At 30.2% G+C, this 24,672-nt stretch overlaps 1 protein-coding gene across 3 annotated transcripts; it reads right to left on the minus strand.

Annotated features, from left to right (window-relative positions):
• Positions 1–3,936: 3,936 nt before the first annotated feature.
• Positions 3,937–18,704, minus strand: LOC137929505 (uncharacterized). Of its 3 annotated transcripts, none has more exons than XM_068772487.1 (2): positions 18,612–18,704; positions 3,937–5,577 (listed from the first exon to the last, which is right to left on the minus strand). In XM_068772487.1, the coding sequence occupies exons 1-2, from the start codon at positions 18,648–18,650 to the stop codon at positions 4,513–4,515; spliced, it is 1,104 nt and encodes a 367-aa protein (XP_068628588.1). In that variant the 5' UTR covers positions 18,651–18,704; the 3' UTR covers positions 3,937–4,512. The 3 variants fall into 3 exon arrangements, 2 of the variants coding, with proteins under 2 accessions (XP_068628588.1, XP_068628589.1); XM_068772488.1 differs by lacking the exon at positions 18,612–18,704 and adding an exon at positions 12,906–13,112; XR_011108841.1 differs by lacking the exon at positions 18,612–18,704 and adding an exon at positions 7,639–7,732 and having other exon boundaries at positions 5,495–5,577.
• Positions 18,705–24,672: the final 5,968 nt, after the last annotated feature.

Consider the following 24,672-nt stretch of genomic DNA (forward strand, 5'->3'; position numbering starts at 1 on the left):
GTTTTACTCTCGGAAAAAGTATCTTATATAAGCATTCGTTTCTTAGTAAAATACGTACAATTTTAAAATTTATCAAAAACATTCACAGTTCTCTGGCATCGCAGTACAAACAATCATAAATCCTACCCCGACAAACTTATATTACGTTGTACAGTAGATAATAGGAACTGTGAAATTTCTATATTACTGCGACAAAGGTTTCGCGCACAGTGATCCTACTCATGCTTGAAACTTTGTTTGTGTTATAACATTTATGTTAGAGCTTTGGAACGTAATAAACTTTTGTACAGCACTACCGTATTGCAAAAAAAAAAAACAAAAATTATTTAATTGTGGATGTGGTAGGAAGCAGAATATCGCCTTTTTTAATGCGCTAAGAAATAGAATCTTTGTTTAAAAGCAATAGTGTTTGTTGGTATTAGGACAATTCCCGTAGTCATTACAAAGCAGCTTTGTTAAAACCAGATATTTTTTTGTTGATATTAGGACAACGCATGTCCTAATGCAGTATAAAAAATATCAAAGTTAAAACTTATTACCAGATCGAAGCTTGTTGTCCTAAGTTATGAACAGAACTTTTATTTTAAGGTAGACTTGTCTTTAAGCAATAAAAAGTTTTGTCCTAATATACTAAAACTAGACACATCGTTTAATTTAAGACTTGTTGGCAGAATAACAACGCTTGTTGTCCTAATTAACTATTAACTTGAAATTTCATTAAAAAGTTGACGTAATTGTTGGTATTGTGTATTTGTAATGTTTTATTGTTCTAATTCACTATTAAATAGAAACTTTGTTTAAGAATAAGTGTATTTGATACTAGTAGGACAACGCTTATTCTCGGATATTTGACTTTAAACTAATCATGAACAAATCTTGTCTGATGGTTTTGTTTTTGTTTGATTCGAACAAGAAAATTATATAACAATAATAATCTATTTATTTATAGAGGAAAAAAACATGTCATATAGTACAAGAGTCGGTATTATCGCATGAGGTGATATCTACCAGGCAACCTTTGGATGGAGATGATAATAATAATAATAATAATTAATAATAATGAGCATTAGGTCGGTAATGTCATCTTTAAATAGCTTATGTTTCGTCTAAATCAGTGCTCTGCACCTAGCCGTTCAGATACAAGTGTGCCGCGGAAAGAATTATTAAATTGAAATTTTTTATTTTACACATTTTATGTTTGAGACAGTGGAACGTTACGTTCACTCGTCTCTCGAATTGAGCATTCGGTGTGCCACAAAATTCTAGAAAAGGTTTTAATATGCCGTAGATGAGAAAAGGTTGCAGAGCACTGGTCACCATATTTCAATCTTGAGTCTAAGAAATGGTGACACTTATTTACGACACTATTTTATTGTAGCCTATTTCATATGATATATGTTATATTTTACTTACCTTAAGAATTCTTACAATTTTTGCAATTGCCAAATCATCATAATTACGTGAAGACAACACATATATATTCTGCAATGCATAATTAGTTGTAATTACTTCATTATTCCTATTAAACGTTATCTAAATTAAAATTTTATAAAAACGAAATTTTTTCTTGAGACACACCTATGAAATACGGCATTTGACTTGGTACATGGGAAATATCTTTCGTCGGAACTAGTATGATAAATACTTTTGTCAACAAAACCGAACACAGCCTTATTTTGCTTTGTTTTACTCCTATGTGCCAAATCAAGTGCCTTTCCTTAACGTTAAAGTTAAAGTATGTCGCATATATCTAGGTTTGAGAACATGCCAGTTTACTCGAAATGGCATGGCAAAGGTAACGTTATATATATTACAAAGAAAATTCTCGTCTGCGGAACCGAACTCTCGACGATTATAATTCTTGGTCAATCTTCTTAACCTATTCATCACCTCCGCCCTATAATCTATAACTGCTTTAGACAAAGACAGTGAAACCATAACTGAAATTGAGCACATTCACAACATGAACTGTATTTTTATAACGTGAATGTTTTTCCAAGAAGGGGAAAATTTGTCCTAGGATTAAATTTCTTTACCGTATAACATAAAATGGGCTAAACGCACTTATCATATGTATTACAAATAAATTATTTCACTGGTTTAGGTAGCGTAGACTAAGCATTTAAACTTAGAAATAACTTGCACACTAATTTTACCATTTCATAAAATAATACTTTTAAAACAAGATAGACAAGAGAAAGATATCATCTTATTATGTTTTTGAATATGCTTTTAAATGTATTATTTATTGTTTATTAAATAGATTTGTAACCTTACAAGTATCACTATTAATTTAGGATAGTTTCTTTTTTAATAATTTATATTACCTTCGTTTAATTATGAAACATAGAAATTGATTATTTGAAATAACAACAATGATATACATTACCATTATAAAGAAAGGTATTAACAACCGCCAGTACATTGTTACAGTTTAAATTAAATTCACACATAAATGTCCATAACAACATTCATATTTAATTTTATACACAACTTCTATATTAAAATCCGTAGAACATGTTAACAAAATGTATATTTAAATTGCAAAGCATGAAATTAAAACATTCTATCAAGACTTTAAATTAAAATACCTTCTCTATAATCAATCATAAAGTCGTCAATAACTTACCTAAGCTAAATTCGTTGAGATTTTATTTTGGTGTATAAATACACAGAAAGAGTTTTTTCGGAAGCAATTGTGTTTTTTTAATATTATTATTGCACGCGATGTAGTAATGCCGCCTTAGCTGGTAAAACGAGCCTTGTTTTAATCTAAATGATCACCACTGAGGCCTTAAGGTTTTGGAGTTGAGACCACAGACCGGCAAGTAGTGTAGGACAGTATTTCCCAAACTTTTTTGTGGTATGACCCATCTAAGCCTTTTCTAAATTCTTACGCTTCCCTATGTAACATAAAGAATTTTAAAATTTAACCAAAAAGGTTATACTCATGTCGAATTAATTTCAGAATTTCTTCCTTTTAAAAATCAAATTGCCAACTGTGGAGTGTGGACCTTATATTGGGAAACACTGGTGTAGGATGGAAATTCTATTATGTTCTTTAAACATGGCAAACAATTCAATTTTTTTATAATAAATTACTATTTTTAATTTGCATGTAATATAAATTTCATTACAAATCCTAAATAAAATAAACGTACAATATAGTTATGTATATATATGTATACATATGTATATGTATATTTATATATATATATATATAAATTATAACGTTACTAAGAATTTTCGTAAATAAATCGAACCGTGAAATTTTGATGATTAACAAATTTTTTGTGAGAAAATAAATAAAGGAACAACGAACGGTTTTGCTCTTAGGAAGTGTTTACCGATGCATACTTATACGATGCCATTGGCGGCTTTTAAGATGATCACTCTTGAAGTATATATATTACGCAGTGTGGTCGAAAATATTCTTTGGTAGATACTGGTTCTGTAGTATTTTTTATTATTATTGAGTACCGGTCAACTTCCAATTAGTGATACAGCCCTAGTTGATAGAATGCAATAGAGTAATAAAATATTCATGCACCCATGTCATCAAAGAACTTATAGAAACGATGCTAATTCGATAGAAGCTTCTTTATTCCGTTTAGTGAAATTATTGGGTAAAATTATTGTTTTATTTAAGTCAGAAAAACAAATGCGGTACTGTATGAGATTTTGTATTTCGTATGTACAAATAATAACATATTGGTCCATGTAGCGTATCGTTTTTACAGTTCACAACTGTCATTATTTTAAGATAAACAATGCTTCAAGTTCATTTCATTTGGCTGATAAATTTCAATTATTTGAAAGTTGACTGTGCTTTGTAAAGATATTATAAATAACCATTTTTTTATTATTATATTTATTTTTATTACAAATTCTTGTATATAAATATTGAAAGTAAAACCTTAAAATTAAGAACAAATTTAGTAATAAATAATGTTCGATTTCATTACCAGTCTCTACGACCTGATTATTTTAAATCTTACCACAGTTACTGAAAATGCTAATAAGAATTTTGTACCAATTTCCCTTTTACAATGGGTTCTGCAAAGAATATTGTTAGCAGGAATATTGAAAAGAAGGAAATAAAACGTACTGTGTATTAGTAATATACATGAAGTAATCACAGATAAAGAAATAAGTCATACACTTTATGTCACTTTATATTTTCTGTGATAATATGAATCGGTTTAGAAAAACAATTGACGAATATTTTTCTAGGTACGCATGCCTTATCTACATCAACGAAGGCGGAAGTCTACTCAACGGTGAATCAATTGAAGGCAAATTTCTATAATTTTTGCTGACATTTTCGTAGTTATTTTTTTTTTGAAAATGTAAATTTAAATGTTTTATGTGAATCTAAATAATAAAATAATTAAAAATTATGCTTAATTTATTTATTCATGTAAAAATAATAAAAAAACTCGTGAGGTAATTATAAATGCTAGTCAATAAATTTTTGGAATGCTTCCTCTTTGGTATAATAACAATAAAAATTCAATCAATTGGTGGTTTAACTTTCTTAGCAAAACTACCAATTACATTACCGGGCGGATTGTAGTTGGCTACTACATATACTTGGCCATCTTTCGATTTTGCAACACCTACGCCAAGTTCTCTGCTGTCCTCCCAAACAACTTGAGAGAAGTGACCTGACTTTAAATCACTTGGCTCCCGGCCGAACGCATGTAAATTTATCTCGTTATACCATTTGTCAACGGGATCACGTCCGTACACGTTAAAATTAGGGTCCGAAGACCATGCGTAAAATATATTTTCACCATAATCGTTTTGATCTCTATGTTCGACCCGGCCCATTTTCACAAGTTTCTTTGCCCACTCCTCCGCGTATTTACAAAGTTTTTTATTCAGCTCCAAAGGAGGCACGCCGTGTCTCCTGCGGTAATCGTTGTGTGCTCTTAAAAATTCGTCTTCAAACTTCTCACCTGATATTGAAGTCGATCTGAATTTCGTAACTAAGTCTGTAGCGATTTCTGATAAGTTCTTACTACTTCTTTGACTCGGTGACGGCGGACCTATACTGCTACGTTCGTGGTACGAGTTCGAACTTCTAGAACTCGATCGAAATTGCAAAGCTCCGGGTGGTAAAACATTTTTAACGAATTGTCCACTGTAGTTTCCCGGAGGAAAGTAGTTGGCAACAACATAAAGTTTGCCCGATTTGCTTTTAGCGCTACCAATACCAAGTTCGCGAGTTTCTTTCCAAACTATTTGTGTAAAATGTCCACAAGTAAGTACCTCTGGTTCTCGACCGAACGAATATTGATTTATTTCGTTATACCATTTGTCAACACAGTCTTGTGCTTTTATTTTTACGTTCGGATCTTGTGACCAACCGCAGTATACATTTTCTCCGTAACTCTTGTTAAGACTGTATGACATTGCATCCGTTTTGGCTAATTCTTCCGCCCATTTTTGGCTTATTTTACTTATGTCTTTATTGAGAACAAGCGGCGGTACTCCGTGCTCACGTCTATATTCATTGTGTATTTCTAAGGCTTCGTTTTCGAATTCACTTGTTCTCGAACCAAATAATTTGCTCTGGAATCAAATAAAATAAATGATAAAATATCAGAAAAGCTAATAAGAAAGAAGATATTTTAACAACTCATTAATAAATCTGTGGAATATTAAGATACAGGTAATGTTTAACGAATTTACATGAAGCAGTAAATCAATAGATTACGGAGAGGAAAATTACCGGTGTAGAACATTGTTATTTCGAATTTTAATAGAAATTATAGTTATTTGAATAGCTTTTGCTAGAAGAATACTGAATTTCACCGCAATCGACCGATCGCCAGCCAGTCCGGTTCATTCCGCGTTTCGCGAAAGTTACTTTAGTTTCATTTTAATAGGTCATTAACTTAGTTGTTATACAGTATGCGGGTACGCAGCCTAACATGAAATGAAATTCATTGATTGTTGTAAACTAATCCATGGCGTGTAGATCCAGTATGCGAGTATTACTAAATGCAAACATACGAAATGGGGAATTATATTAAAAAACTAGAAACAAAGGGCTCTTAAAACTTATAAAATAGTTACTAAATACGATCCCTGTGGGATGAGTGAAGAGATATCTCCCGACCTTCATTTAATTTAGTTCGTTATTTAATTTATTTATTCACGTTATAGCCCATGTACAATCATTTGCAATTAAATCAGAAGAGTCCAGTTTAATAGAAACTAAAATCATATAATGGCACCGTTCAACTTAAAGCAGTCGGGGTTCCTAGCTCGCCTGATCCGAGAATAAACCAAAAACTCTGATGTTTTTTTGTGACCATTTTCACAATATTTTTACTAAAGTCGTCAAGCAATTCTTGCAAAAGTTTAATTATCACTTAAAAATCTTTACATTGTTTAATTATTTTTCAAGTTCAACCCTTTTTATTTTTTTAGTGTATTGTATAATCGTAAACAGTTGCCTACAAAAGAGTTATAAAATTTATGATACCCAGAAAAAGGTATATAGCAAACTTATCTTTATTTTTAATGTTAAGCTCAGCTTCACCACCACACGTACATAGTTATTTTTACACGTAATTGTTAACAAATAACTCCTTTATATAATCGTCTCGTATTATTTATTAGTATAATTTACACAGTCTATGTTGTTAGAATATTTATTATTGATATTAAAAATGAATATATTACCGGTACAAATGTCAGTTGATGTTATTTTAAGCGTTTGGATAAATGAGGCGTTCATCCTGTGGTAAACGATATGCCCTATCTATACTTTAGCATTGTACCTACAAAGTATTATAATGTATAAAATGCGCTAGTTAATGAATATAAAATTAATATGGTTGGTTGGTTAATATATGTTTGACCATCGCCTCTATCATAATAGAAGAAGGAAGAAAGTCCTTCCTCAAGTTCTCAGGTTGCTGGCAAAAACTGTTATAAATAAGGCAAGAAAAAATGAGAACTGGAATTAGCTATATTAGGAAAAATGACAATGTAAGAAATAACAATACTGTAATTGTGATAAATACAAGAACTGTGATATACACAATAAAAACTGTGTTATATTTATAGAAGAGGAAAATAAAAATCTGTGATATTATAAATAATAATTAGACCTAACTGCAGTGATTGAGAGAGAAAGATAGATATTGTGAGGAATGGAAGAAGAGAATAAAAATAATAAAAGAAAGTGAGAAATTGAATATAATTAATAAAATCCCTGTTCTCACATAAGCAGAGGTGGAACGAGAAGTCCCCAAAAACGAGAGCCAAAAAAGAGGGATCTTCCCAGAAACCACGGTTCGGGATCATTAGGAATGTTGATAAATATAGGGGAATCCTATTTATTACTAATTAAATATCTCTAGCGTACTATTGTAAATGTTATACAATAGGACAAAAGGGATACTAAATATTATAGTGTAGTGTATGTATATTATAGTTAAACCAATAATAGTCAATGCAATAGATAAAATACAATCAGTCTTAACACGTATAATAGTAACACGAAAAAAAACATTATCAACATTATCTCATCCATAAACGTAGATATGAAAAAAGATAGGGCAGGTAATTAGTTTTTTCAATTTTCTTTATCAAAGCTGGCGAAGAAACGCATCTACTTACCTGCTTTATCGCATCCCGTTTGTTTGACTCATTCCGACGTTTACTATGCTAGTACATAATTTTACGACTGCTGCTTGAATCATTGTATTCGCTTATGCCTAGTCGTTTTCCTTATCTAAAATTTTCCATTATAAGATTTGTACGGTTTATTTAAGACTAAACTTTATAACATCATACATGTGTATTACAATAAAAAATAATGAATATTATTCGGGTAACCAACAATATTTTTTTTCTGGGATATTCCTTAAAAGTAAGTTTCAATGGAATTCCTGATTTACTATAATGAAATTGTTTTAATTTTTACTGTATCGTAAAGCGCATACAATAACTTTGAAAATATCGCATGACAAGGTAACGAATAAACATTTATTTTGTCAGCGTTAAAAATTGGACAGGATAGTAGAAGCGTTAGGTATCTTAGCTAGGCAAGCGGTTAAATGTAAAAGGTTTGCATCAAAATACTCATCGAGTGAACGAAAGCCATCTATCTCTCTGTGCTATCGGCAATCAGGTTTGTTTAGTTAAAAACAAATCGTTCCTCCAATTCGCAACCTAAAGCTCATTACATAACTTTGTTATGAAATGAAGAAGTTGTTAGGCGTCGAAACGCTGTAACTTTTTTTTCATACACCATGGTCACCGCATTATTAAAATTATGACATAAATGTTTAACATTAATTTATTATTAAAAAAAATTTAGACTGCCTTATAGAAATATAAATATCGATTATTGAAATAAGTATGTTTACGAATTTAATTAATAGAATTATGAACGATATTTTTGTTCTTATTTATTCTTAGCTTGAAATTCAGATCTAAAAGTCCACCGAAAATGATATAACCATATAAATTACTTTTCAAAGGAGATATCATGCCGGCTATTTACATTAATGAATAGAATACCATCAAAAGGAAGAAATTAAAGTACGTAAGTCCTATTGATTAATTTAGATGATTTAAGAAAATTCCAGAAGTTATCAAAGGCTTGAAAAAAATGCACATTCGCTTTATTTTTCGCATAAAATTTCTTCATTTATATTTAAAACTGAAAATTATTCATTTATTTTCTATATAACTTATAGTGACTACTTATGTGCGTCACGAGAAAATGCCAGAAGTTATCAATTTAATAGATCAAATCAATCAAATCAAGCTCTCCAATAATGGTCATCCTTCAACTTGAAGCTGCGATGGTTCCAAACGTGTGATTTGTGAACAATCCCAAACTAATTTTCACATTTTTTTTTGTTTTTCTGGTCACTTTTATATTATTAAGCAGATGAATTTATTCTCAAGCTTTTTTATCACTTAAAAATGCTTTAATTGGATATTTTTTAAATTTTGTTTAATGAAATTTCTGAATTTATGACACGACTCAGAGATATTAATGAGAGTGCAACGTATTACCGCAGTGGTGTACAAAAAATTACTAATTTTATCAAGCCTTACTTATATTACATATTTCGATGTTTTTCTTAAATCAATAAAATCACTAAAAAAACTTCTTGGTTTAACTGACGAAGGATTAGCAGCAAACTGTTCCGAAGTCTTATAAAGTCAACTAGAACGTATTAAAACTTAGTAAATCTAATTTTCCCCGAAGCTATTTACATACTTTGCTAAAACATTTTCTATCTCCACCTACGCAGCCTACACGTTTTCAGCTAACGCCCTCAGTTTGTATTTGCCAAAGCCTGTGTCCCTGTTTGAGTAAATCTCCTGAGAGAGAGAGATTTCCTAAAACTTTAAAACAAATAATGAATCGGCAAATGATGTTATCAACTTTGCTTGAATTTCGTATGTATTTACGTAAACCGATAGCAATCTGTGACTGTCGATAACAAATTACGAATCTATTTAATTAATGTCTGACAATTTACTACAAAGATTTTTAATATATTGTCATTGTTTATAGATGTAAAAGGTTTAAAGAAGTGTAGGTATAGCCCATTTACTGTCATTTAATGTACAGTACACTTCATACAAAAATCATTAATTTAAGAAATAATAAATAACGTTATAAAAAAAAATGCGCGTTCATTATTAGGATTAATACACATTATAATTAATTATCGTTTATTATCTGCCCCTGTAGACTTTGTTCTGCCAGAAGTTTCTAGACTGTCGCATTACAATTTCAAAATAAAATAATGCAACATATTTCGGTGTGGTCACTTAAAAGGAGTGAATGCAAAAATTTGTAAAAGCTTTGAAGCCTTTTGTTGACAACTGAGCTATTCAACAAGTTCTTTAAGGCTTTAACACTTATAACCTAGCATCGCGTATATAAATGAATTTCTTTTTTACGTTATATTACATTGATCTCTTTTTAAAATAAGACAAATTCTTTCACTATATACAGTGTGAGAATGGCGACACTATTTATACGAGCGTCCTCCTCAAAGGTAAATAAAATGTAATTTATATTAGATCTAATACAAAGAACTTTTCCCATTATCGTTATTTAATTAATGTGTCTTTTAAACAATAGCTAGTGTTACGGGTAAATTTTCTAATCCGCTGATTTAATTATTTGTTGTAGTGGAAAAATAAATATTTTTTGTTCAGTAATTAGATAATATAAATCAATACCAGTGTATGAAAAAGTCTTTACTTTTTTGCCTGTATTGTTTTATTTCATATTTATCATTTGCATTGGTTTATAAACAATAAAATACACTTCAGGTTTAATCTACATTCGTCTTTAATAAATTTTACTATTAAATAGCTAATTAGAAAACCTTAGTAATGAATCCGTTCTAATAGATTCAGGCGTTACTTTGCGGAAGTCCATCCTAAGTAAATAAGGGACTAATATAGCTACTTCCGCTATGCAGCAGTAGTCGTGCAATGAAGTTCACTTCACCAGCCCGTTGATAAATGCGTATTCGGCAAACAATGATGAATACCGAGACTCTTTGTTTAGCACTGGTCGGTGTAACATTACTCCTGAGGATGCCCCGTGGAGGGGTGAAACACGTGTTGAGTGAATTAACGGTGGTAGTTGTGTATGCGAAATGATCCTTTAAGAGAATTAGCAGAGATTATAAATTAGTCTAGACAATCCCCCTCATAGCTTTGACTGTTAAGCAAAGACCACAGATAAAAAAAAATATTAATAATATTTTGTGGCTAGGATCATTGCCAATGATAACGTATTCCATCCGATCACTTGTACACAGTAAATTTGTGTATCAATTAATTTATTTATTTACTCTATATTGTACAGAAACAGTACATATGGAATACGCAAGAAATAAAGGGCGGATCGAGATCGCTAGCGGATTTGTTACAGGCAAGCATTGCATCGACTTGGTTAATAAGGAAAATAGAGTTTGCAGTCAAATAGTGAAAGAAGTCATTGGAAATATATGTACGTACACATTACTCAAAACGTAAAGTACTTATAATACAAAGTCAATACAATAAATACATACATAGTTAAAACAAAATATGAAAGTATATTATATTATATTGTATGTGAATTATAAATACAGTGGTAAGCATATGTAAACATATTTACTTTTATGTTATACATAATGCTTTGATTTAAGCACCTGTATTTTTGAGTAGTGGTAGCCCAGTGGTAGAGGATTGAGATTTATGATCATAGGTCGCGGATTCGATTCTCGATATACAGATTTATATCTAATGTCCTTTTGTGAATAAATTAGGATTCCTATTGCTCATAAATTATTTTCGTTGTAAAGGGTAGTAGCGTCCGCTTCGTAACATAATACTATATTGTGATCGTCAAGCCGCCAGCTAAATGACGCGACTTTGATATATCCCCCAAGGATAACTTGAGGGAAAGCATAATTAGCAGTAGGCATTTATGGGATGAAATAACGATGAAATACCAGTATAAATTTAAGGGAAAAACTCAACAAAGATTTTCCTCGACAAACGCAGAAATATTACTGATTTATAATTAAGATTGTCTATTTTGTAGAAATTTTAATGATTTTGTGCATTTAAATCCTGACTATTTTAGAGCATTATGTAAATGTTTGGAGAAAAAACAATGACATCTGATTACTGTGAAATAATATTGATTTTTCTCGACAAAAATATAAAACGGATAAAGAATATCCTTCCTGAAAGATTATTTCGGACAATGTATGAACATGGAAAGTTGCAGAAAGTCTCTGGGTTTTATTTAAGTTGTAGCATGAATTGATTATTTTTGTTACATTTGTGTATCGTATTTTATAATCGACAGTATAATAGTCAAAAGTGTATCTATTTTCATTAATTTTTTAATATTTTATAGCGCAAATGAAAATGGCAACAAGATAAAAATAGCGAGATTGATTATAAGTAATAAATTTGGTCTGTGGAATTGAAACACTAATCTTTGATTTCTGAATTAAATTAAAAAAAAATTACTAACAACTTTTACTCGAGTATATCCTTTAGAATGGCTTAAAATATAATACAGTCCTCTATGTGTTTAACTAAAAACTTTTTAAACGTATATTTTCGTATTTAAAATATTTATGTAAATTTGGCTACAAGATTTCAAGAAAATATATAAAAATGAAAATAATGTTGGTTGCTACTGTCTTTAATTGAATTAAAACTAATGGTTTTTTATTATAAAACATCGTTGTATCACGGAGAATTTGAATTTAATATTTGCAATATTAGGCATTCACATTGTAAATTGAATTTATGTATTTTTAATCTATGTATATAACATAAATACGTTAATTTTGTTACGTCTAATGATTAAAAGAAAATCTTTGTATAAATAAAAAATAAAAATTCTATGTAGGAATGTAAAATTTAACGATATTTCCTTCGATTAATTTGTACCTGTACTGTAACTGTCCATTAAGTTATTGGTGCTTTATTAAAAAAAATATATTTATCCAGTAATTGATTGTCTTAAGAAAGTTGTGTCGGATTAATAGGTTAGTTAATAATCAAAAAAAGTTTAAATAAAAATGTAAGCAAAAAAAAGCGACATTGAAAAGTTTTACGAACAGTTTTTTTAAAACAAAATAACTTCTTGGAAGTACAGTGAACTACCAATTTAAAATTCTTAATAAAAATATACTATGGTATATACATTAAAACAGTAAATGCGTAATAATACGAAAATTATAAGTTAAATAGGAGAACCTATGAACCGTATATCTTTCTGTAAACCAAAAAAATAAAAAAGAAATAATGAACTTTAAAAAGAGATTCACTAAAAATTATTACAATCCTATGATTTAGAGGAAAAAAAAAGGATTCTCTGAAAAAATAATATTTACCATTATTTCCCACGATCCCTTTGTGCGATCCAATAAAAGAACAATAAAAAAATTAACAAATGTCACACGTCCCCTAACCGTCACGTAGTCTTTGCTCCTGACCAATTTATGTGTCCCACTTTAGCATTATTATCCTTGCGTCTGAATGTACGAATGCTGTTGCCATTATGAAATTTAGTGTTCTTATCACCATATTCGGCCCTCCCACTTTATTCTGATAAGTCAGAGTGAGGTGAACAACGTTTGATGCGATAGCTGTATGAATTTTCACAGTAAAATTGTACCATAGATCTATGAACACGAATCTTTAGAGTCGACACTTTTTTAAAAAAAAAATCTTAATACGAAATATAACATAAATTGCGTTATACTAAACTAACAGATATAGGAACAATGACTGTTGAACGTAACAAAGCGAGAGCAAAAAAAAACTGCGAAAGTCACGAAAAGTGATAAAACACGATGCAAAAAAGGACTCAATGTGCAACCGCTGTGGGTTCCATTCAACTTATCTACGCAACGAGAGGCAATTAGCTTAACACAGACAGAATCGAAAACCGTGACGGTTCCAGGAAATGACGAAAAATATAACGAACAGTTCAAAATAATTATACTAATTTTGATATTATATCTAAACACTGTATTTACATATTATGAACTGATTTCACTTGTACTTAGAGCTAATACACACCTATTGGATGCATAGACGAGATTTTTAAAATCATCGAATGATGTTAGATGCAGGCCTCTTGGTTTTATTATATATCTATGCCGGAGGCTTATGTCCAGAGTGGACATTCTGTCTGAAATTATGATCTGTGGTTCACATTATAGTGGTATTAAGATCTAACGTATTTTGAACGTTCTTATAGTAACTTAACTTCCTAACAGTTTTTTTTCAAAAACATAAAATTGATCTAAAGATGCGTGACTGCTTGATCCTGATAACTTCTGCATCCTCTTTTATTAAAGACAGAATTATCATTGACTGTGAATACCGCAATAGACTATTCCCCCGTGATAATCTTGACTGATATTGGGGGAACAGGTGCAAACATAGAGTGAGAGATGGGTTTTATACCGATGTAACACAAAATCTATTACATAGTAAATTAATTAATTTGGATATTGATACAACACAAATCTAGTTTCCAATTATTAATCTATTAATGGAGGTCCTGAGCTTGATACCATTATTTATTTATTGCTAAGTCAATTTTATTCAACCTTTTGTATTGATCATATTTATTTCATATTGTTCATATTATATTGTTCAAAACTATTTTCTTTCATTCATTACACTCATCATTTATGATATAATTCCAAAACATACCTGACCGATATACACATCATCTAATTGAAATTTTGAATATGAACTTTATAAACAGACAGTTTTTTAATAAAAATAAAAAATGGGTTGGGTTCGGTTTCAAATATTTTAAATAACGTATTAAAATGGTTGTTGATGTAGTCAGGAGGGGTTGAATGGGGGAAGTTACCTGCGGTTCTTATTAGATAACTAGGGGGTTGCCTGATGATTATATATTCAAATTTTGTTAAATCATCAAAATGTCGATCTAATCTAATGTCGGTTAATTGTCTAAGTACCAGTCGTTTTAAAGTCAGAGGACCTTCAAATGTGGCGCTACTTCTAAAAATTTATAAAACGTAGTTATGTGACTAAATAATGATTATTTACTATGTTAAAAACTTTTAACAAGTTAGTGGATATTTAATATGGTTCCCATTTAATATAATAATATCCAACTTTTGAAACGGATGCGGTTGCAATTTTTTTTAGGAGAATAAATTTATTATTGTAACAGCTACATCCACCATGAGACAGTACTGTCATTCGTTAAAAAAATATACAGAAAAGGCTTCACAGCAGCTTTTCCATAAAAAATTGAAGTTTAAAAAATAATAAAGTATATTTTTTCATTAAAACAGATGTTTACAAAATCACTCTTTAACTTTGCCACGTGTAGACTAGATAAAATTTAACAACAGTAGTTTAATTAAAAAACCATTAGCGCCAGTAACCTTAATCACTTTAAAGATTCGAATCAAATCTAAATAATTATCAATTCACTTAATTACGGCGGGCATCTAACCAAATATTTTGAAACAAAAATAAAAAAATATTCCAGTTGTATAGTCGAAATTTCCGTTGTTCTTATTTACACGAAATTAAAAACAAATAATATATAAGCGCAATTATTTATGTCATCAGACCTAGAAAAAAATTGCGTGAATTTTCGGACACGTTTCAAATAAATTCATCTCCTTTAGAGGTTAGGTAATGTTTATTTATTTATCAATTTTGTGTAGGAAAATCTTGGATATTTTTATGTTTTTTTTTTATGAATATGAGGCAAATGCTTCATTTTATTTAGATGTTAGACAGCAGTTAATTTTTTTTAAAAAAAATAATTGTTTAATGACAGCCTTATTTATTTTGTACCAGTGTCTATAACAAATTCTATAAAATTTACAAATAAAACTGACAAATCCATCCCACACTTACACATAGAAGATTTTATTTACTTTGGAGACTTTTAAACCTTATGTATTCATTACGACAATACTGTAACTTATACGTAATTTACTCTACGAGACAGAAAATGAATAGTGTAGTAGTTCCGTTATATCAGAAAGATTTATATTTCTGTTTATGTATATAAAAATATATATTAAGTGTGTTATTTTATTTCGGCAGAAAACTCTTTCAATCTTTAATAATAAATATAACTATTAGTAGCACTCAATAAGGTTTACTTCAAGCAAATTGTATTTAATAAATTTAATCAATACAATAATGAAAATGCACAAAAGAAATTTTTATTCCATGCTTTTTGTCTTTTTCTACTCTCTTAAGAATTTCGATATGTACATTATTTTTTTTAATACCAATGACGACACTAATTACTGTTAAATGAATTTGGAATTTAAAATTAACTTCGATGTAGGAAGCGACCATAATTGTCGCTTCAGCTCAAAGACGCCCATTGAAGGCATATGCTTTCTCTAAAGATATCTACGGGGAACATTATCGCCAAGCTTGGTAAATGGGCTGACGATCCCATTGTCATATTATGGTACGTAGAGAACGCAGTTGCCCGTCGTCTGAAACGTTGGACTTGTTTGTGGGCAGTAGCAATCCTATATAATTACTAGCTGATCCCGCAAACGTTGTTTTGCAAAAAAAAAATTGATATTTTAATTTACAAATAAAAAATAAGGGTTGATTGTAGAGGGGTGAAAATTTATTGTTGTATGTATTCTTGTATGCTGTATCATAAAAAAATAAAAACAAAAAATTTCGTTAAAAAAATAAAAAAAAATTTTTAAGTGTGAACAACCTTTATCACTTAGGGGTATAAAAAATAGATAGTAGCCGATTCTCAGACCTACTGAATACGCATATTAAATTTGGTAAAAATCAGTCAAGCCGTTTCAGAGGAGTTCAAGTTCGAACACCGTGACACGAGAATTTTATATATTAGATTACACAAAGTGTGAAACATATAAAACCGCATCACAGGAATTGAACCAGTGACTTACGATCGCAAGTCCCAGTCCTCTACCGCTGGACTACCATTGCTAATAACAAGCGACCTCAGTGTAAAATTATAATGAATCGTTTTGCCCTCTGCGAACTGAGACAACCGACTCTTTGTTATATTTAGAAGGTCGAACTGTCAGTTCATGTCTCAAGGATCATCATCATTTATTTGTTTACTCTTTTTACAACCCAGACCGGTGCACAGACAGGCATGTGTGTAAATGTCCTGGTATAAAAATAATACTTTACATGATAAATAATATACGTATTATATAGTTTCTAACAAACACATAATTATATACACTGATATAATAAACATGATGATTAGGGATATGCGCAAAAGTTTTGAATGAATGAATGCATACATAATTAATAAAAAGCCTTATAATTTTACATCTGTTTCCGAACATCGTGTGTAAAACGATTAAAAAAATTCAAATAAATTTATTGTTCTATTGAAAAGCGACGGTCTAATAACTTTAGGCATTTAGCCTTTGGGAATAGATAGTAAATAATAATTAATTTTAATATACAATGATTCAAATTTTTAAAACGTTTTTTATTAAATATGTTATTTATTATTTCTAAAATCATTGATTTTTGGATATACTGTACAATACATCGAGAAACCGAGCAACCTGTATACATTTATTTTAATAATAAATAGTAGACATACAGCAGTAAGGTAATATGGATTTAACTTTTTTGGTTTGTTATAAGTAAAACAGACCAATTCTTAATTTTAGTTAAGGTTAATTGAATTAAAAGAAATATATTTGCATGCCTCCTCTATACTTTTTATATACTTCGTCTTTATCACAGAAACTCGATAAAGGTTTTAGATACGGCAAGATTATGCTTTATACGTCTATGTTTTGATAAACGTTCGCGCACAAAAATATAGTTTGATTTACATCAAAAAGTCGTAAGTAAGGTTTTTAAAAATAGATCTCTGTTTTTTTTTTTTTTAATTCAAACGAAAACCGGCGCTAAAGAATATGACGACACTAATGACCTATCCGCTCTCTATTTACTGAGTAGAGAAAATTATAGAGTAATTGAACACTTTCTAAAGTAGTCTGTTTCTATTTGAAAGTCAATGACCCGTTACTTCAAATGACTTATTTTTTTAAATTTCGAATGTCATTTTTTATTTACTTCACTTATGAATTGAATTCAAAAACAATCTGAAATTAATGACTTAAAATAATTACATCATTGAAATTCATCATTCCATAGTCCGTTAAAAATAAATATTTTTTTTATTTACAATTATATATAAATAATTTGGAATCCGTGTTATAAAAATCTAATGCGCTGTTTCAATACTGCTATTAGCGTTTTTTAAATACTAACTTTTAAACATTATCTGCTAATATTATCAATACATCTGCTATTGTTATATTTCATTACTTGTATGGAAATAAATATTAGTTCGTATCGCGTTCATCATATTATTAATTCTTAATGGCCGTGACATTACGTTTAATATTTATAAACATAAAAACGTAATTTAATTTTAAACAATGAAGTTTAAATTCCATTTTTAAATTTTATCTTCGTGCCAGTGTTTTCTTATAATAAAATCTGTTTATAGGTTTCCCTTTAATAATTAATGAAAATTATTTATTACATAGTGTACAATTATTGGGCATTTACATTACATATATAACCAAAACAAAATTATGCTATGAGAATTATTCACATAAATGAATAAATGTTTAAGATACTGTTGAGCAATTGTATCAGCTTTATATACGGAATAATTATAATTTTAAATATAGACTAAAGAAATTGCAAACCGATATAATTAACTAGAGCAAGTATGTTTTAAAATATACGATTAATAGCATATTTAAACAGGTAGTTTAAAATAGAACTTTAAAGTACTTGTGTGTGAATATGCCCTAATATTTTTAATGTAAATTGCTAAATTTATCTCCAGTACAAAGCCCTATGTTAGCATTGTAAATAATGCCATCACTTTCTATACCGAATGTTATAAATATCTTACGTAAGCGTATTTGTTTGTATTTTTATTTATAACAAACAAACACAGATATCTTTTAAACTAGGCCATCTACGTGATAACCTTTTAAAAATATCACATAAGATTAAGTAATTTATAAAACATTACTTACAATAAACGAACATCGTGGAAAGATACATGGAGCCTTCATTCTTATGTTTCTGCGTTTTTGATATTTATTTTAAACAAATTCACCGATTTATTTATTAGCACGCATCACTATTTCGCTTCACAGTGCACTCTCCGGTCGAGGTATCTTCGTAGTGGTCGACGTTGTAATCCAAGATAAGTGACAGTTTGGTGTGTGGTACAAGTGAGAGGAAATTCGCTGTTACACACTGCCCATAAATATAATTAATATTTAAAAGTATTTCTTTAATTTAATAAAGAATTGAAATAAACTTAATTTGCAACTGTCAATGATTACTTAAATTTATGTAACAATTTTTAAACTACTTAAAAATGATCTGTTATGAATATTGATTTATATGAAATTCAATATTTTTTTGAATTTAATCGCCATTTCTTGTGGTTTAAACTGTGTAATCTTAAAGTCTAACAGAAATCCCAATGTTTGCTTATGTGATAAAAAGAATTAAACAACGCTTAAGATAATTACGGCCGAAAATGTTGAGAAAATTTGGTGAAAAATATAAATTCATGAGTTGAAAAACTTGTTGTTAGTACTTTTTTGCGCGGAAAGTGCTACGGGGTCTGGAGTCATTATGAAAAATAGAACTTTTATTTGCCATACATACTACTGTTTTAACTTTAATTTGTCCTAATTTATTGCATTTTTAGCTAATGAAAATAATCTTATTTTAAAATGTTATCATAAGTTGATCATTTTTTCTTATGTTTGCGAAATTATAAACGGACCATATCATTTATTAATAACGCATTGATTATCTCGCCGTTTTATCGAAGGAACAATGTTTTGTATATTTATGACATAACAACCTAACCTGATAGACTTTGTACTGAAGAATTCAGTCGGTCAGTTTCTCGTATTACAAAAGAAAAAATAAGTTATCGTGACTTATTCCTGTGTAATATAAATTTTTTGATCCATAAATACTGTACATCTGTTAAACTATGTTTTTTGACAATATTTTTACAGCGCGTGAACTGTCAAACGCGCGAAATTTAAAGCGAATTGTAAGTCGAGTCGAATTTAAATAGTCTTTATATTTATCTTCATTATATTTATATTTATTGTGAAATTTATCAAGTTACTGGGCAATTTTAATTTTATTTTCGTAAGCAACTTGTTCAAAATATTAGGAATATTTTGAAAAAACATAAAAGTTTTCGTTTTAAATTTATAACGTGACCAAGAGAAAAAGGAATTGATGTTATTATATGTATTTGTATAAATTATAGCGCGTGAAAGGTTATCATGTAACATCTGCGACTATAAATAATGTAAAAGTGCAAGAAAGAATACGGTAAGAAATCCATTGTATATTAATACATCTATTATATTATATAATAGCATTAAGTTACAGAGATACGTTATATAGAAATATTACTATAAAATAAATAGTAGTTCTTATTACATTTAAAATTTTCATATCGTTTTGATAATCATTTGTACAAGTGTGTCTTGGCTAGTTATGTAAAAAGGTATATAAAAGTGCAATTATATCCAACAAATTTTTAGATGTTTTTAGGCCTCAAACTTCATACAGCGCTTTTTAAATTATAATCGAAGCTAGCGTCGATACATTTAACACTACGGAAAGCCTATAGTGTATTTTATGTTCCATGTATAAGAACTTCATAGTTTTTATTTTCGCTGACAGACTGGCGACAATGACAACGTATCAGCACTGTAGCGAGATAGCCGCCAGTCTTCACATATATTATATATATATATTTATATATATATATTCGTATATATATATATGTATATATCTGTAAGTTTTGTTTTTAAATTATTTTAATTTCATTTTCTAAGATGGGCTATAATAATAAAGCTATGGGTCTTAGAAATAATAATTACTACATCATTAAATTTTAAATTTTTGACGGAATAATCAGCCTACAAATTGAAATAAAAATTAATGACTAATACTATTTTTTATAATTTATAAATTCAGGAATTCAAAAAAGGAACGCATTACGATAGAAAAACTTTTTTTTTTAATTTCGACGTTTTAATGCAACGTATTACGCAATTAATTTTAAGTTTATTATTATACTGTGAACACTGTACATCTTCAATAATTATTGAAGTTATTTTAAAATTACTTTATTAAAACATTATTTTTAACCAACTATGTATTTTATTGTATTAAATGTAAAGATCTTACAAAAGCATAAAATGTAACTAAAACTATTTATATAGCTATTTTTTTTTAGCTTTTAATAAAGTCTGTAAGAAAGTTATGCAGCGAAATCGCAATCATTATTAATTATACATCTGCATAAATAAGAATTGCATAGTTTATACTGATCAGCTTTTGAATTGACCCTGTGAATCAAACACGTTATTTTGGTTTATAGCACATGTCTGCTTGTTTTGCTACAAAAGGAATTCCGTTGGACTTTGCAGCATAACATTTACCTCGCTTGCTATTAGCTTACTCGTGCCAGTGACTTGGTTTTAGTGTTCAATTTCCTTAACATTGAATAGCAGTTACGCTTTTATCGAAATGGAATAAGTTTTTTGTACATCGATGGATATAACGGAGTTGAGTGTAAACAAGGATGTCATTGTATGTTGCTGCTTAATTAGTCATAAAAGATATTAGTATATATGTACAGATGAGGATAAATACAATAAATTTCGAAGATTTTTTTGTGTTATATATAAATAATATACACAGTTGGTGTTGTGTATATCGTTATAAACCTAGGCAGTGTTTTTAATAATCGTTCAAAAACATTGTTTTTTTTTTATGATAATTAGAATGAAACATTTTCTAAGAATCTTATATTCAAATAAGTAAAGTATATCAATGTCTCGCTTCGATCGCTTCAGCGTTTCGTGCGACAATTTTTTTTTGTGCCGAAGTCGTTGCTGTTAAGCCACATAATTATTTTTTAAAAATCATGTAACAATAGCGTTTAAACATAGAACTATGTTTATTTCAAGATTGCTCTACGAGACAGAATAAAAAATGACGAGATTCGTAGACGAAAGAAACTAACCAATATTGCCAAGTGGATTAGCAAGTTGAAATGGAGGTAGACAGATCATATAGCATCTAGAACAAGTTGCCGCTTGCAACTTAAGGATCTGCAGTAGAGACCACTAAACAGCAAGCGCAGCGTAGGCCCCACAAAATGAGCGAACATCCTTGTCAAGGTCGACTGAAGAATCTGTGTGCAGGATGATTCTTCGGAGAGGCATCAAGGACATACTTCCAAGACGCCGTACACCACCCGAATCATTTGGTGACCCAAACGGCCAGCTATATACAGGAACAAAACCCGACAACAGAAAGGCGTAGGCCACGTCACGCAGTACTGGACTAAGAGGCACCGATCCCGAAACGAATCAAAAGACGACCTCCAAAAAAATTTGGGGGGGGGGGGCAAAAAGTCACACACAAAGTGACTCGACACGCCCAGGCAAGAGGGTTTACCGTAAAGAAGCTACCAGGAGGAAGAAGAACGACGATGGAAGCAACGGAGAACAGCAGCCGGGACAACGGCAACCCATCGAGTTGTACACAGCGCACCGACGCGCCTGGAGGCGCAAATAGTTTTTTGTAGTAGTAGGGAAAATTTTGTTAACTCGCAGGTCGATGACCCTGGATTCGACTAAGTTGTAACAGCCTTGCACGGCTAGCAACAAATTCAACAATCAGAATATAGAGTATTCAGGTTGATTCTAGGTCTGATCGGAAACTTATGGGAGATCTTTGTCCAGTTCTTGACGTTTTGCGTTGGTTCACTAAGTTGTTAATTTCTTTATTATAACTCATTAAAAAGTCTAATATTATTTAAAGCAAAATTACATCTAAGTAGTAGCAGGTAAAGAGTAAGACTTGCGATCGTAGGCAGCGGGTTCGATTCTCGGGATGTAATCTAATATGATTCACAGATGTCAATGCCTGCCAAGCGGTAATCATGGTATATCTGCTCATAAATGTTTGAGAGAGGATGATGTCCTGTGGATTTATGACCTGAAACGACGAATACGTCTGTGATTTTTACTTTTAAACTAATGATAAGACTCACATTAGCCTAGTATTATTTTTAAATATTCGTTACGTAAGGCCTTTGGTTATACTGGCGCGAGGTAGATATGTTCGTCTCCGTCAAAATCTACCTGTACGGCATAAAGGAGGATCTATCAGAAGTGAAATTTAAAATTACTACAATGCTTTTATTGTAGTAATTTTAAATTGAAACAAGCATTATTCACGTTCAGTGAAAGCGCCCGATAGTTTATTCAGTGGGTAATAAAAAACGTAAAACACAAAAGAATTAGATCGCGTCTCTGTGTTTATTTTTTACCTACTCTAAGCATTTCGTTTACTCTTTTTTAAATGAAATATTTATATATTGTTGATTGAAGTACTATTTTGGCTAATATTTGAGATTGCTATAATTTTTGACCAGTAAAAATTTATTAGAAGTATAAAACATACATGTAGTTATGTCAAAGCGGTATCATCTTACAAATAAATTAATACTTATGTGTAATGCCTCAAAATAAAAATATATGTTGATTAAAAATTGTTCCCTAAGTAAGCAAATAATACGATTTACCGAAAAAAAAATCTTAATTTAATACACCATTATTTTAAAATATATACATATTGTGTTTCGTTAAATAAAAATATTTAAATCGAATAAATATTTATATCCTGAAACTATATAAACTAGCAAAATTTTCAAGTCATACTCGTACCTAAGACTGCTCTTTGTCGAGTTAACTTAACTTGTTATGGGCTGTCTTCTATACGCTTTTAAAATAGGATTCCAGATATCGTTTGTGCTAACATCGTATAGACGCCTACTGCAAAACATATGCCGGCCCCAAAGATATCCATGGTGGAGTATATCGTGATTGCCGCGTTTGACAAGAGGATTGTCGATCCCAGTGTGGTATTACGGTACGCAGAGGACGGTGCTGCCAATCTCCTAGTAACTATTTTGTGAGCAATGGCAATCCTATATAATTAATGCACAAATTGTGAATTACATAACATTATATTTCAGGAATCGAACCCGCTAATCTTCTAGTATCGAGGAATATTCTAGATAAGTCTCCGTTGCTAGATTTGGACAATGTGAAAGAACATTTGTGTGTTAAGGATTACTACACTGACTTCTTAAAACAGCACTTCAGGAATGGCGTATTTGTCTCCAGGCTATTTTAATACTTATCAAAAATTATAAAATTTTACATGATTTAATCTATAATCTAATACTTATTTGGATAAATAATGAAACGACAGAAACACAGCGGTACCATATATATATATGAATTTTAGAATTCGACTTTTTAAAGCAAAACTCTAGCCATGTATGGCTTTTGGTCTTCCGCTGCCAGCATCGACGATATCGACGACATCCCACAACCTTGAACTTGTCGTCACTAAACCTTATAGGGGACCTACACACGCCTCGTCCATTGGCACGTGGTCGCCGCGCGAGAACATCTCGGCACCATAGGCCGGTCGCACGATCAATTTGCTCCGCTCAAAGCAACTTCGGACAATCAAGTTATGGTGTTTCATAAAATTTATTAATCACTTTAGAGAAACATTTTCGAAATATACAAGTCACCTATGTATTTCAGGAGCAAAGTAAATAGCGAAAAAGTCTTTCTTAATTTTAAACCATTACATTTTTTTCGGTATGACAGCCGAGTTTTTATCTGTGTTAAAAGATAAGACCAACCGCTCTTTAATAGTTGTACAAGCATAAAATGTTTAACCTTCAGGGGCCGATTTCAGCCCTTTAGAGAATTCTTTTATTTTTCCACTTTACCTAGTCGGAGAGTCTCTTTATGTTTGTGATTTGAACGGTACAGGGTCTTGTATTTTGTATTTACTGTACATTTATTTCGCTATTACTTTTTTTTTGCCTTTTACGATTATAATGTGCGAAGTTTTAAACGTTTTTAGAGAGATGGCGTTAGTGCGTCAAATTACTTATATATAACAAAGCATAAGAACTATTTGTAAATAGGGAGGCCTATTTCCTACTAT

Source organism: Battus philenor, unplaced genomic scaffold (genome assembly GCF_028537555.1).
Source record: "Battus philenor isolate CCGP_79_NKW_IND1 unplaced genomic scaffold, ilBatPhil1.0.hap1 SCAF_5, whole genome shotgun sequence".
Classification (NCBI taxonomy): Eukaryota; Metazoa; Arthropoda; class Insecta; order Lepidoptera; family Papilionidae; genus Battus; species Battus philenor.